The sequence below is a fragment of the Nicotiana tabacum genome, chromosome 4 (genome assembly GCF_000715075.1).
Source record: "Nicotiana tabacum cultivar K326 chromosome 4, ASM71507v2, whole genome shotgun sequence".
NCBI lineage: Eukaryota > Viridiplantae > Streptophyta > Magnoliopsida > Solanales > Solanaceae > Nicotiana > Nicotiana tabacum.
In genome coordinates this window covers 95,086,887-95,101,329 of record NC_134083.1, presented here as the reverse complement: position 1 = coordinate 95,101,329, position 14,443 = coordinate 95,086,887, and the positions used below count along the sequence as shown (strand labels likewise).

The following is a 14,443-nucleotide window of genomic DNA, read 5'->3' as shown; positions in this document are numbered from 1 at the left end:
ATCTTACAAAAAGCTAAAACACAAACTACTTGTTCTAAAATATTCAGAAGTCAGGTTTCTCTAATGAAATGAATTAAAGCACTTCTCCTCGAAATTGAGGAACTCTCACTTTTTAAAGAAATCAATCTCGAGGGGTCTGTGTGTGTGTATGAGTGTGTGTGTGTGTTTGTGTTAACAAGGTGATCAAAAGGATAAGAAAATGAGCAAACAAAACAAAGCGGCGAGTTCAATGACATTTACATCTTAGCAAAATCAAAGGCCGAAGTCTAAGTAGAAATCTAGATTCATCCGCCTCACAAATATGAAATTTCAACGATGTCGGAAACAGGAATATAGTGTACAATTATCCTTTGCTTTCTGCTCAACCACTGCCATTAGGATGGAAATGAATAACATAAGTGATTTATATGTACAAGGATCTGCAAATATAGAACTCCAAAAAAGATCATGATGAAACAGAAATTGTTTTTACATCTTGTGCTCACAAGTCAACTAAACTTACAGACCAGAAGCATACGTTCTTCAAGCACCAATCAACAAGCAACACGAACAACAATGGACTTTGTTGACAGTATTTAGACACTTCTCTGCAATTTTTCTGTTAGACTTCCCAATACTCTTTTGCTTCACAGCTATACAAACCACTGTAATTGTATCCCGAACCAGAAAAGTGGGGAAATTGTGCAAGAAAAATAAAACTCAAAACTACTTGCCGCCTTGAGAAGAGCAACTTGAGCTACAATTTACCTACAAAACCAAGTCTTAAGAGAAAAACCACATCTTGATGAAGATTGTCAGGCCCATTTGCAGGACAAAAGCAGCAACCAATACAATCGTGAGATCATTTGACTGTATATACATTTTGAGATTTGCAGCAACGAAGCTAGCTGAAGCAGCACCAGCCAGTATTGTGATTGTCCACCTAAGAAACTCGATCGGGATTACCAACAGAAACTGAGACACAGAACAAAAGTATCTTGTCAACAAAGTTACTAGAAAGACGAACTAAACCAATCAAGTTTCCGAAGAGTAGAAGTAATCTCCAATGGATGATCAAAAGATTACATCAAACTGCAATATGCAAACCATACGGTGTCAATTCTGTCCATGCATTGTCATGTTTATGGGCTACAGGTGCCTCACATGTGAAAGATTCGTAACTTCTACATTATTGTTTGATGGAGTATTAAGCTACTATGAACATGCTTTAGCTCTATGCTGCTTTAAACACATAGCTAGACTTAAAGAAAACCATAAGCTTCTCAACCATAGAGGTACTAAGAGAAATCCATTACTATTACATCAGACATTCAGGTACTAATGGCATATGTCATAATCTAGACAAAAGATAGAGCAATGTTAGAAGTACTTACGGAGCTCAAAGTCAAAACAAAGAGGGAATATCCCCACAAGCACCAGAAGCGTATGAGGCTAGCACTAGAACCCAAGTACTGAAGCAAGAAATAGAACCCCAGTGGCACAAGCAGTGCATAACCATAAACTGAGCCTGCCGCGACGTTCACATAGTTGACATCAAATGACCAAGAACTGCTGCTATCACTTCTTTTATGCATCAGGTAAGTAGCACAATTTCCCAGGGAAGAAATGACAAATATCAAAGTAGCAGACACCCAGACAAGCCCATAACTGAAGGCGATACACAAAAATGAGGGAAAAGATTAATATCAAAGAAGCAGCAGAAAGACTGGGAAAGCTATAAAGAGCACCAAATCCACCGACGTTATCATATCAGACGGATTAGAAACAGGTTATACAACGTTACAATTGCTTATGCGCACGATATTATCAGACTGGTTGGCTGACAACTTGAGTCGTTCTATATTGACTCAATACCATTTCAGCTTGATCCTTCACATTATTACATTGTGGTTCTCCAGCACATTACAGCAACTAACATACTCTAATACTCGGAGCTACAAATTTCTAAATCAGAAGAGGGAGGTACAAAGAACTTTACAATTGGAAAAAAAAACTAATAATTGGATAGTAGACACCTGGATTAGACATGAAAATTAAAACACAAATGATTCAATAGAAACATTTAAAACAGAAAAATACAAAATTCGATACTCCAATTCACAGCACCACGCCTTGTATATATATGTAATGCATATATGAAAACATAACCAAAAAAAGAAAAGGGAAGTAAAACTTCCAGCAATTGGAATCCCAGTAAATAGAAGCTTTCATCATAAATAGAAAACCAAGAAGGTTATTGTTATTTATTCCCAAATAAGAGTAATCGAACTATATCTAACTTCTCATGAACTCACTTTCTTGAAATAAAAGGCACTTAACAAATATGCAGTGCAGGGGAAATAATAATATATATTAACACAGTAGTAGAACGATTATAAACTTCCCTTCAAGATTGGAACCACAGTTCATGTAGAAAAGTAGAACTCCACCTGTTTCATTTTCTACAATATTACAATTTTGGAGAGCTGAACAATTGTAAATATTACTAGCCTTTTATAAGACACTTTCCAAATATTTTTTATTATGAATATCGTGATTTATAGTACTTCTAAGTAGTTTTTGACTAATTAAACTTATTTTTAAAAGTTAAAAAGTTCAATCTCTAAATTGGGATATAAAATTAGATGGTTTATCCCTCGTACTCTAAATGTAGTCATTCTTTTTGGATAGGAGGGATATCATTTTTGAATACACAAGATCTCGTAGAGATCAACGAGGACGTCACTCGCCGTAAGGGATGGGGTGGATGAAATGGAGGCTAGCATCTGGAGTCCTATGTGACAAGAAAGTGCCACCGATACTCAAAGATAAATTTTATAGAGCGGCGGTTAGACCGGCCATGTTGTATGGGGCAGAGTGTTGGCCGATTAAGAACTCTCATATCCAGAAGATGAAGGTAGCAGAGATGAGGATGTTGAGGTGGATGTGCGGGCACACCAGGATGGATAAGATTAGGAATGAATATATTCGGGAGAAGGTGGGCGTGGCCCCTGTGGATGACAAGATGCGGGAAGCAAGGCTCAGATGGTTCGGGCATGTGCGGAGGAGAAGCCTTGATGCTCCGATGAGGAGGTGTGAGTGGTTGGCTTTGGTGGGTACGAAAAGAGGTAAAAGCCGGCATAAAAAGTATTGGGGAGAGGTGATCAGGCAGGATATGGAACGACTGCAGATTTCCGAGGACATGGCCATTGGAAGTAAGGTCCGGAGGTCGAGCATTAGGGTTGTAGGCCAGGGAGTAGTCGAGCTTTTTCTACTTCATACTGGGGGTGAGGCTGGTTTGATAGGGTTGTTCTTAGACGGCTAGCGGTTATTGTTGTGTCCACACTATCCTTTTTTTTTTCATAGCTCCGGGCCTTGATTACTGGTTATTGTTATTGCATACCATCTATTTTATGGTTTTTATCATGTTGTACTATTTCTATGGTATCTATTAAAGATACGGATATATTGTCTCTTCTTGTTTCATTTCCGTCTTCCTGAGCCGAGGGTCTATCGGAAACATCCTCTGCCCCATCGGAGTAGGGGTAAGGTCTGCGTACACACTACCCTTCCCAGACCCCACTTTGTGAGATTTTACTGGGTCGTTGTTGTTGTTGTCGTTACCAGGCTCAGTTTCTTTTTACCATAACCAAAAAAAAAACTAGCAAGCTTTGAACAATAGCCGAGAAAGGCAAGAAATCTCACCACTCTTTCTCTCCGCCACTGAAACTCAGTTTTGAGAGCTTCGTCTCCGGTAGAATTACCCCATCTCCAGTGAATGGCCTATGAAGCCATTCTATCTCTTATACAGAACATCTTTATATTGCCATCTTCCCAGGCATGTCTCCACTTATCCACTTTTCTTTATATCGGAAGAGCTTCTCATAGAAATTCAAAACGTGTTTTTTGATCTGTTTGAGCCATCTCCTTTGTTATTTCCAGCTTCTCAAATATTATTATTTCTTTAAGCGTTTGCCAATATATGAAAATACTTTGTGTTTCTCGTCAACCCTGCTTTATCAGTAAACACCTTAACTTTTGCCTCCACGACATCTCTTCTACCCTTGCAACCTCCTCAAACTGCTTAAGTATTTCATTTCTTCCGCACATCATTTTTGCATCCAACATTGATGACCGACTCTGATGGTCTAGTGCTTCCGGCTCAGTTAGCAGATATTTCCTCCTGCCTTCCAATCTGCCACAAACATTTCCATTTCTTGATATCTTGCCTCAACATCTTCAACTTTTTAGCAAGAAGCAAATCAAGTCTCCCCTAATATCATATTATTTCCACCATTCGTCGACCAATTCTTCAACTTTTTAGCAAGAAGCAAATCAGGTCTCCCCTAATATCATATTATTTTCACCATTCGTCGACCAATTCTACATAACCAGTAGCATGTAGCCACATGTTTTTGAATTTGAAGTGAGATTTTGACTTACTCCAGTCACCACATTCCAGTAGAATTGGGAAGCGATCCAAAGAAGCTCTTGGAAGTACCTTGAGTTTTATCTTTTTAAAAGCATCATCCAATTCGCTGGAAATTAGAACTCTACCCATCCTTGACTATGCAGAATCATTATCTCCTCTAAACCATGTACATTAACATCTCTGAAGTGACAAATCCATCCCTTCAAGATCTTCAATAATTTTTGAAAATGCTTTCATTGCCGTAGTGACTATATTTCTTTTCTTTCAAAAAGCGCACAACATTAATATCCAAACTATAACCCTAGGCCAATTTCCTAAACCCCTTATAGTTGTCAATTCCCACCATAATCCTTTCCTCCTATTACTATTACATGGACAATATACTCCATGATAGCCTTTCTGAATTCAGAGTTCATATCCTCAAAGAAAATTGTAACAAGTGGCTTCCAAAAATTTTCCTTACAGACCCATAATCGTTGGTCTCGCATTACTAGAATCCCTCCGCTTTCGACCTCCACCAATCTGCCCACCTACTCCCAAATTGTCTAATTAAAGTGGGTGAGGATTTATTTACCTTTGTTTCTTGAAAACAATAGATATCTGTAGCCTATTTTTAGATATGTATCTTCATCAAGTTTAAATTATCCTTGTGGTTAAGCCCTCTAACATTTTAGATCAAAATCTTCAATTTTATTTTCTTTCATCTAGGTTCTTCCTCCTCTATGCTCTTGTCATTTTTGTTACTTTCCGCATAAATTATGCCAAACTCTATAAGTTCCAAAATTTCAGCTCTCTGACCTATATTGTATTGACTTAGTGCTTGCTTCTCGAATTTGATTGTAATCATGCTTTTCTCAATTCTGAAAATGAGATCTTGAGCCTCATCCTCAAACTCATTAATACGAACACTCAGCTACTTACATAATTTCAACATATTCCTTTTAACCCACTTTGATGGAGATTGCTTGTTGGCCCTCCCCTGATTTTCCCCTTCAATCCAAGGCAGCATTAGTATGTATAAAGGTTAGTCCACCATAGACTAAGACGATAAATCTTCGTAGACCATCGGAATTGGAGCCTTGACCGACATGCCTACCTCTGTATTTGTCATTGGTAGGACCATTTCTTCAAAATAAAGATATAGCAACTAAAAGAAAGCTAAATCGAATCGGAATCCCTTTGTGGGGGTCCCGACCCCTACGAGTTTACTTTTCAAAGCTTACCTTATATTATTAAAGAAAGGGCAGCTTTCTAACTTAAGGGGACCGAGAATCAGTCTTTCGATCCTCCTCGAGCCTACTCTCATCTTTCGAATTAAGCTTCCGATTTAGTTGGTGCAGACGTTGAAGGATCAGCTGACACTAGATAGGAAAGGTTTTCGATCGAAGCTCTAGAACCTGTTCCGAAGTCACTTTAGGATTCGGTTTCAGATCCGGTTGATGTTCTGACACCCCAAACTCGGTCGAATACGTCATTAACCTTTGTGGTGGATCGATGAGAGTGCGCCTAGCCAGGAGTGTAGCAACATGAGGTTTCTTACAGATTTAGCTCTCTTAAATTTACTAAAGCAACATTTTCACCTTCACCCTCCTAACACTTTCATTTGCATTCTGCATGTCGGGATTAGAGGGAAACTTTTGAAGCCTTTTGGTGTATTTGTCTCGAAGCTTCGACTTCAACCAAAAGTGGGACTTCTAAAGCTTCGATTTTTGAAGTGTAATATCCGGTCTGAAATAGACATGGGTCTATGGTGCTTTGGTGTGTATTTTATTTTGTTTGTCTTTAGTCCCTTATTATTTTGGCCTGCGTTCTTTTGGGTTTAAAAGACCTCTCCCGATTTGGTTTATTCTGCCTTATAGCCTCATCAATTTAAAATTCAAATTCCTCCCCTTTCTTGAAAACGTCGTTTTCCCCTTTTCCTTATCGTCCTTTGTCCCCTTATTCTTTCTTTCTTCTTCGTCTTCTTCCTTTCTCTTTTCACCTTTTCTTAAGCCGAGGGTCTATCGGAAACAGCCTCTCTACCTCGCCAGGTAGGGGTAAGGTCTGCGTACATACTACCCTCCCCAAACCCCACTTGTGGGATTATACTGGGTATGTTGTTGTTCCCCTTTCTTGAAAACGTGTGTGAGTGCCGTGTCATTTTTAGAACTTTCCACCTCAGGACTTTTGCACATTTTGTTTCTAAACAACTCCATATGACAAATTCTAGCTACCGAATACATGCTTTTTGCTTATTCTTTCTACCCACGTCACAGCTTCCACCAAAACCAGCACCGTGAAGATCAGACGCTAAATAGAAAAATTCATTCTTGAAGGAATAACTCCTCTATGGTCGATACAAATCCTAGCTCATTTCAAGTGTGCTCTACTTTTTGCATCATTATCAATCCTGGGACCACCACATTTTTCACCTACTACTTTGAAAATGTTATCCGACCAAAGATCTAGAGCGAGGCCTACAAGTCTAATCCACAAATATTGTGGTTCCCCATTCGTACCTTGACATGTGTTCATGGGAGACCGCCAAACCAGATGTATATCCCCACCCAAAATTCAACAACCTTTCTCCGAACTTAGTTCTTTCAGCTTCCTTTCTTAATGGAAACTCAAACAAAAAGAAATCCTTGCTTATCTCCTTGATATTAACTCATGTCGGTGCCTCCCAATTGGAATCTGTCCATGTTTGTACCTCCGCCAAGCAAGGATGTTTTGTTCGACTTGTGGCAAAGCAACCCTACCAAACAATTGACTGTACTTGTATCATATTGGCTAAATCAGCCCATCCTTTATCCACGTTGATCACTGGAATGCTGACCATAGATTTCCTATTACCATTCATCGATACATTTCTCACTTACCTTTCATAAATGTTACAATTCTGATATATGAAGTATGCATATCCATGTCCCCGGCTTTTCTATCGTTTACAAATTATCCATGTGCATGTTGATGCTAATTTTAGCACCTTAGAAATCTCTATCAAGTTCTTCCTATCCACATGAATCCTATTGGAGTATCACTTATTTCTTTTAATGGCCTTGAACCAGTCTGATAGACCATCTCTCGTTTCTCTTACTTCAATAATCTTTTCTCTGGCCATGAAGAAAGCTTTCCTTTCTATCTCTACTGAACTGGATGAAACAGCAAGGAATTCCTAGTCACAAATATGATCACCTTTCTCGTCACTATATACTAGGCTTAAGATACTCGGCGATCATCCTGATAACTAAGAAACCCAAAGCAAATGACTATATAAAGAAACAAGAAATATGTAAGATGTAGTGAAAGGATAAAGGAATAAAGACATATGAAAGAGGAAATGATTAAATCTGAATAAGATCGATCAGAAAAGGTGAGAAGAAGCCAAATACACCTTAAAGTTGGACAGAGGGGAGAAGGGGTTCATTTCTCAAGAGAAAAGCATATGTCTCAGTCTATTAAAGGCATGATCTTCAATTGTCAAACTTAAAGTTGATTCTTAGTGTTTGCAAGAAGTAACGATTGAAGAAGATAGTATGGAGTTATTCCACAGTTCTTGGCCTGATGGATGGCATTTTAGTATGTTTAAGGCTAATGGTACAAGGGGCGGCATGATTCTGATATGAGACAAGAGGTATTAGTCTTTCAATGATGTAATAACGGGTAATCGCTGTCTCTGATTCGTTAAAAGAATAATTCAAACAACTTTATTGGATTTTCACTGGACTTTATGGACCAAACACAAGAAAGGAAAGAGTGAACTGTGCTCCGAAGTTGCTGCTGTTAGAGGAGTTTGGTCTACTCTAGACCATGGGTGGTCTATGGAGACTTTAATGAAAAAAGTTACACAGGTGAAAAACAGAGTCAATAAGAGACAACCTTTTTAAAGCATAGAATACCATTTTCAGAGGCGTTATTCCAAGTCTAAGGAAAAAAATCTGAATTTGCTGAGGAAACGAAATTAGTGAAAAACAGAGCCAATAACGAACAACCTTTTTGAGGCATAGAATAACTTTTTCAGGGGCGTTATTCCAAGTCTAAGAAAAAAAATCTGAATTTGTTGAGGAAACGGACTTAGTTGAACATCCATGGGCCATAGTGTATCAGTAGTTTCACATGGGCTAGAGGGGCAGCTCGAAAGAAGCTTCGAGGAAAGTCCTCTTCTCATTTGAGTGAGATTAGAAGTTTAATCTTCTCATCTGAGTGGGATTAAAAGTTTAATCTATATCAGGCAACCGACCTTGCCTAAGACTCTTCAGACCACAATCCTCATTATAAGGAGTGGAAAGAAAAACTTCATAATTCAAATTCGAGAACATATGGTTAGAAGTTAATGGATTTATGGAGTTGTTGAAAAAGTGGTGTGGGTCTTTTGAAAGACATAGATCATATTATAATTTGACCCAATAAATTGAAATATTGAAGATTAGTATGAGAGAATGGAATATTAACACTTCTGGTAGATTGGAAAAGAAGAAATCAGATATTTGTAGATAATGCCGAATCTGGACATATATTGGAAAATAGGGAGTTGACAGATAGTGAAATGGTGCCAAATACAGAGTTAGAGATGGAATTGGAGGAAACTGCCAAATGTGAGGAAATTTCATAGAGGAAAAGTTGAGTGCTTTAGCTGAAGCAAGGAGATAAATCAGAAAATTCTTCCACAAAATGACTAATCTACACAGATTTAATTGAAGATATGGTGGTAGATGATAACCTAGTAGAAGATACAGAGGGTACCAATAAAGTGATTCAGTTATTCATGTCTCTACATAAAGAATAAGGGAATTGGAGGCCTAGTTTTCAACCTGGTAAACTCCAAAAAAATTGTAGAAGAAGACTTCATTCAGTTACATACCCTTTTGAGGAGGAGAAAGTATGTGATAATCAACAAGTATGCAGGAGATAAGGCTCCAGAAAAAGATGTTTTTCTTTTCTTGGGATGAATTCCTGATGGCCAACGTACATTTTGGAACTCCTTTGACAATGGACCTGCCCCTCTACCCTTCTCCACTTAATATCAGGATTTCGTCCGTGGCAGGTTCGAACCTGTGACGTGCGTCTAACCCACACATCACACGTTGCCCTCTTACCACTAGACCATCACAAGCAAATGATTTTCACGACTTTTTATAAAAAGGGTTGAAGGGTCTTAGTTTATTGCTACGAAAAGACATGCAAATGAGCTGGATTAGGGGTTTCAATATTTGGGAAGGCGTGCAGATACCACAAAAATTTATGTTGATGATAGATTGAATTTTTTTAAAAGAAAGATCACATAACATATTTGAGGGTAATACTATATGTGTTTAAAGCTCTCTCAAGTTTACATATGGCATATGAAAAATGTCATATCTCTCGGTTACGATGTTCAAAGTATTCAAGTGTTAGCTGATCGTTTAGGTGAACTACGGGAAGTTAGCTAACCACTTAGTTGGGACTCCCACGAGATGCTAAATACGAATCGGAAGCAATATGGCAAGGGCTGGTGGAAATTAATGAGTACAAGTTTTCCAGCTGAAACAAAAACAATAGCTTTCTTCTGGGGGGGTAAGGGGTGTCTACTAACATTGTGCTCGATGCACATATACAACGACTTTATTTCAAAGCCAGAAAAAGGTGGAGTTGAAGCTAGACAAATTGAGAGGAGATTTTTTGTGGCATGGGAGCAGGGGCTGAACTCCTTTGTAACTTGTGAAAAGGAGTTCATTACTATAAGCAAGAGAGTATGCGGACTTGGAATCAAGAACTTACATGTGCAAAACAAAAGTCCATTATTCAAGTGGTTATGGATATATATCCAAAAGGGCAATTAATTGTTGAAAAGTTGTAGAGGTCAAATTCGGAAGATAAAATTTTTGGTGTACTAATACAGCTTTCACATCTCATGGTTGTGGATTGTGAAAATATTCCAGAAGCTAGTGGGAGGATTTCACAAGTATGCTGCATCTCAAGGTAGGTGATAGTAAGAAAATTCTTTTTTGCTGTGATGCTTGGTTGGGACATACCCCTTTGAAAGCGATGTTTCCTAACCTGTTTACGGTTGCACAAAAGAGTTGGCTGAAATTGATCAATATAGAAATCAAGGACGGGAAGCGACATTGTGGAAAGTTGAAACTATTGGGAAGTGGGAAGATTAGTGCAGCTGTTACAATTGCTGGAATGTTTCAAGGAGTGTGAGGTGATACTGATGCATTAAATTAGGAAATGCATAACAGTGATAAGTTCTCATGAGCTCAGCCTATAAATGTTTGAATTTTCCTACTTGCCAGCTAATTATATGGCCACAGAAGATGACATGGAGGACCTGCACACCACCTATGATAGAGTTTGCTTTAGCTGGTCAGCAATATATGATGCTATCTTAACTCAGAATAACCTGCAGAAAACGGGTACAAGTATGTGAAGTAGATTTCACCTGTGTGAAAAGGCAGTTGAAAATAAAAATCACCTTCTTTTGCACTTCCCAGTAACTCCACAATTGTGGAATATGTTTCTACGCATTTATGAAGTCAGATGGGTCACAACCATAATTGTCAAAGGACGAACCCTTTGTTGGAAAAGAAGAGGAGAGGAGGAACAAAATAAAACTCTGAGAGACCATCCCCCTTCCATTTGGTGGATCATTTGGAGAAAAAGAAACCAAAGGTGCTTTGAAGGAAAACTGGTTTCTATCCTAGACTTAAGTAAGTGTACATGATTGTTAGCCTCCTGATACAAGCTGGAAGATGTTTATGAGATAGGAAAGAATTAGGCTCTATTAGCTCATTGCACAACCCGAAAACTGTGAATCTTTACTTTTCATATTATAGGTTACGCAGATTTAGTGAAATAAAATTTACTTATTTATCAGATCAAAGAGAAAAAAAGGAAAATCTAGCCAGCTTGAACTAAACTACCAAACAAACACCTTCTTTTTATGGATATCTCTTTCAGTTTCTTAACAGGAATAACTAGCTGCATGCACCGTGACTAACCACGGCACAAATAAAAAGCATAAAAAGAGAACACAAAAATGATGATACAAAATAAGCACTTTTTAGATTGTATTGGTTTGTCAATATCACATCAAAGAAAAGGATCTGATGAAGCCAATAGATGTTCAGCATTTCTCAAACCTAGCTACATTGTCTATGTATTTCCAACTGACAAAACTTGTTGTTCCTCCTACATTCATAATTGATAATGCAGGACTTACAGATCAGGGTAGGCATCAATCTTGCTGAAGAAATCTCCACTAAGAGGATTCAAAGAACTCATCAATCTGTTCATGACAATATCTTCATCTACATTGAAATACTGTGTATAAGATGAGACACTAAATACTCCTTTCCAGGTGTTTGCTGATTGCTGCCCATTCGCCTCTGCATGAGGTAGGTGGTTACAATTCAAGATAGTGGTAGCTGCATTGTGTATTACTTCTAGAATGACATGAATTGGTTGGGAATAGAAGGATGTGAATCTTAACAAAATTACGTTCCATGTATATCAATCAAAAACGAAGTTCTCCAAGCTTATCTGGAGCAGTCATCAGGATAAAAGGTAGATTTACCAAGTGAAGGCCAGTGAACACCAGTTGGGAGGAAAAAATCGAAGAGAGACAATCAAATAAATAGAAGAGGAGGAAGACAAATGCAGAATGAAGGAGAAAAATCAATTGGAGATTATTCTACTACCAAATAGAGGTGCTTTAGACGCTACACTGCCCTTCCTTAAATAGTTGCCCATAGTATAGTTCTATCCTAAAGCATGACTACCACACATAAAATATAAGCTTGGTGTTGTACATAGAAGAGCATCATGATCAGAGACCCTTTTTTGTTTATTAGTAGATTAGAGACTATTATTGCAATGATACCATCTTCTTAGATCACCTTCATCATAGTCCCTCAATCCTACTTAATGTGCACTTTCTTTAGCAAAGGATCATAAAATGCATCACATTCTTTAGAAAGAAATACTAATATAAACATTCCAATACCTCAACAATAACGTGAACAAAAAGGAATTGAACTTCAAACTAAAGAAAGGAAATGCTCTCTTATCATAAAATTTGTATATATATTTCACTTACCAACTAATGTACTCATCCAAACCTACTATTATGAGATGCAAATCATATTAGTTTCTCAATACCTTTTTTATCAACAACTAATTTCTCAATACTCAATATCAACCGTGCCACTATGCATGGAAAGGGGGTAAATCTATAAATAACAGGCATACCACTAGTTCCTCCGAGAGTTTGATAACCGTTCCCTGTACTGGCACCATTATTTGGAGGAAATATTTGCAAATTTGCTGCAGGAGCTGCATATTTATTAGATTAGCAAAAGTTGGCTCTCTGATAGAACAGTAGAAAATATTAAGGGTCCTATTAAAAGGACGGATTTGACCGTATTCTTTCAAATTCATAAGCTTAAATCCTTTGCAGTTGTTTGGATATTACCTACGAAAATATGGATTTGACAATTTTAAATCAACTTAAATCACATTATGTCAGCCTCTACTTTGGTTCCTTTCATATGACACTCGAAAGCACAACATATGGATCTATAAGCCTAGATCTCTCCATGCAACAAATAGTGAAGTACCTTGAGGGTTAGTGGTGCTCTTTTCTTCAATGACAACGGCCTGCACAATGCAAGCAATCTATTCAGCTAAAACTCCAACATCTAAGCAGCTGCAAACTAACTACACGTGGATAATGATTACATTTTACCTTTTTAAGCTGATTTGAACTAAGTCTGTATCTCATGGATGATATTTTAATCCAGGGATTGCATAAACAAAAATAATGTTTCTACATAGTTGAACCAGTAGGAACTCAAACCTTAATCAAGGAATTTAAGGATTTGAAACGCCACTAGAGAAGGGAGTCAAATCCCTCCCGTATTTAGATGTAAATCAAATCCCAACTATCGTATCTCTATAACTAGAAAATTCATGTGTTGGAATTCATTTTCATCCAATCAGATGTAAATGTTGAAGCTGCTTTTTAAATCATAAAGCTAAGGATTGCAAATATACCAAACAAAAATAAACTTATCGGCTAAAGCATGCACAAACTAAATGACATTTTGTTACAACTAAATTTAACAAATTGACTTGCTAGTTACAAAGAAAAGAGCTAGAAAAGTTCTAGTTTTGCTTTTTTTTCTCCTTGGTTTTGCACTTCTTCATAATAGCTAATAGAGCAAAAACGGATCAAGCCTATAACAAGCAAGACCTAAAATCACAATATGCTAAAAAAAGCAATGTCTCCATTAGAGCAATCGATACATAAAGTAAGAAAAAATTAAGCGCAAAAGAGTCATGAGTGAAGATTACGAACCGGGACAGAGCCGATCAAATGGCTGGTAGGAAGATTGGAGTAAGACTCGTCCATTGTAGGTAAATGTGAAATGCGAGGGAGATCTTGCAGTAGATAATTTGAAATGCTAAGCTCTCAGAAACTCATTGATACCAAAATTGATAGCGGATTTAATTAATGAGTTCTCTGAGAATCGAATCGTTTTTCCGAGACGAGCCCTAATGAATTGTTTAATCTGGAAGCTTTCTTATGAAAAATGGAGGATATAACCGGCACGGGTTAACTTCGATTGGAGCCAACGCGTGTCAACGAACTTTTACGTATCGCGCCATGGACGTGGGTAATGGGTTGGAAAATTGAAGCTGTTTATGACCCGGAGGCCCATCATATTCTTCAAACTGGAATATGAGTACGGTGGTAAAGTGGATCTTTAAAAACCAATTACATCGATCGAATCGAACCGTGAACTTATAATCGTACCGTATAATAGGGTTAGATTTTAATATTATAAAAATAAACCCAAAAAAAATGAAGCGTACCGTATATATGAAAAATATATTTTATATACTAAGTTTAAAACTAACAAAGCATTAAGTTTTTTTCTTGGGTCTTGGGATTATGGAAATGGCTACAAGTGATCAAATAATTAATATCCAAAGTCTCAACTTCCAAACCTATTCTACTACTCATATCAAAACTAAATTAGTTCTAACATCTTGAGTAGCAAGCCACTAAGT

The 14,443-nt window shown here is 37.6% G+C and overlaps 1 protein-coding gene across 3 annotated transcripts; it reads right to left on the bottom strand.

Moving 5' to 3' along the window:
• Nucleotides 1–333: 333 nt before the first annotated feature.
• Nucleotides 334–14,068, bottom strand: LOC107812454 (uncharacterized). 3 transcript variants are annotated; one of them, XM_016637553.2, is made up of 6 exons: nucleotides 13,728–14,068; nucleotides 12,988–13,027; nucleotides 12,620–12,694; nucleotides 11,592–11,757; nucleotides 1,374–1,647; nucleotides 334–954 (listed from the first exon to the last, which is right to left on the bottom strand). In XM_016637553.2, the coding sequence occupies exons 1-6, from the start codon at nucleotides 13,779–13,781 to the stop codon at nucleotides 763–765; spliced, it is 801 nt and encodes a 266-aa protein (XP_016493039.1). In that variant the 5' UTR covers nucleotides 13,782–14,068; the 3' UTR covers nucleotides 334–762. The 3 variants fall into 3 exon arrangements, with proteins under 3 accessions (XP_016493039.1, XP_016493038.1, XP_016493040.1); XM_016637552.2 differs by having other exon boundaries at nucleotides 12,620–12,703; nucleotides 13,728–14,065; XM_016637554.2 differs by lacking the exon at nucleotides 12,620–12,694 and having other exon boundaries at nucleotides 13,728–14,067.
• Nucleotides 14,069–14,443: the final 375 nt, after the last annotated feature.

What these genes read in the sequence shown, in the direction of transcription:
- LOC107812454 (XM_016637552.2), bottom strand. Translation starts at nt 13,781, where the DNA reads ATGGACGAGTCTTACTCCAATCTTCCTACCAGCCATTTGATCGGCTCT. An exon ending in GAGCACCACTAACCCTCAAG is followed by an intron (nt 12,704 to 12,987) that starts GTACTTCACTAT and finishes ATAAATATGCAG; the next exon opens with CTCCTGCAGCAAATTTGCAA. An exon ending in TTGTTTTGACTTTGAGCTCC is followed by an intron (nt 955 to 1,373) that starts GTAAGTACTTCT and finishes TCTGTGTCTCAG; the next exon opens with TTTCTGTTGGTAATCCCGAT.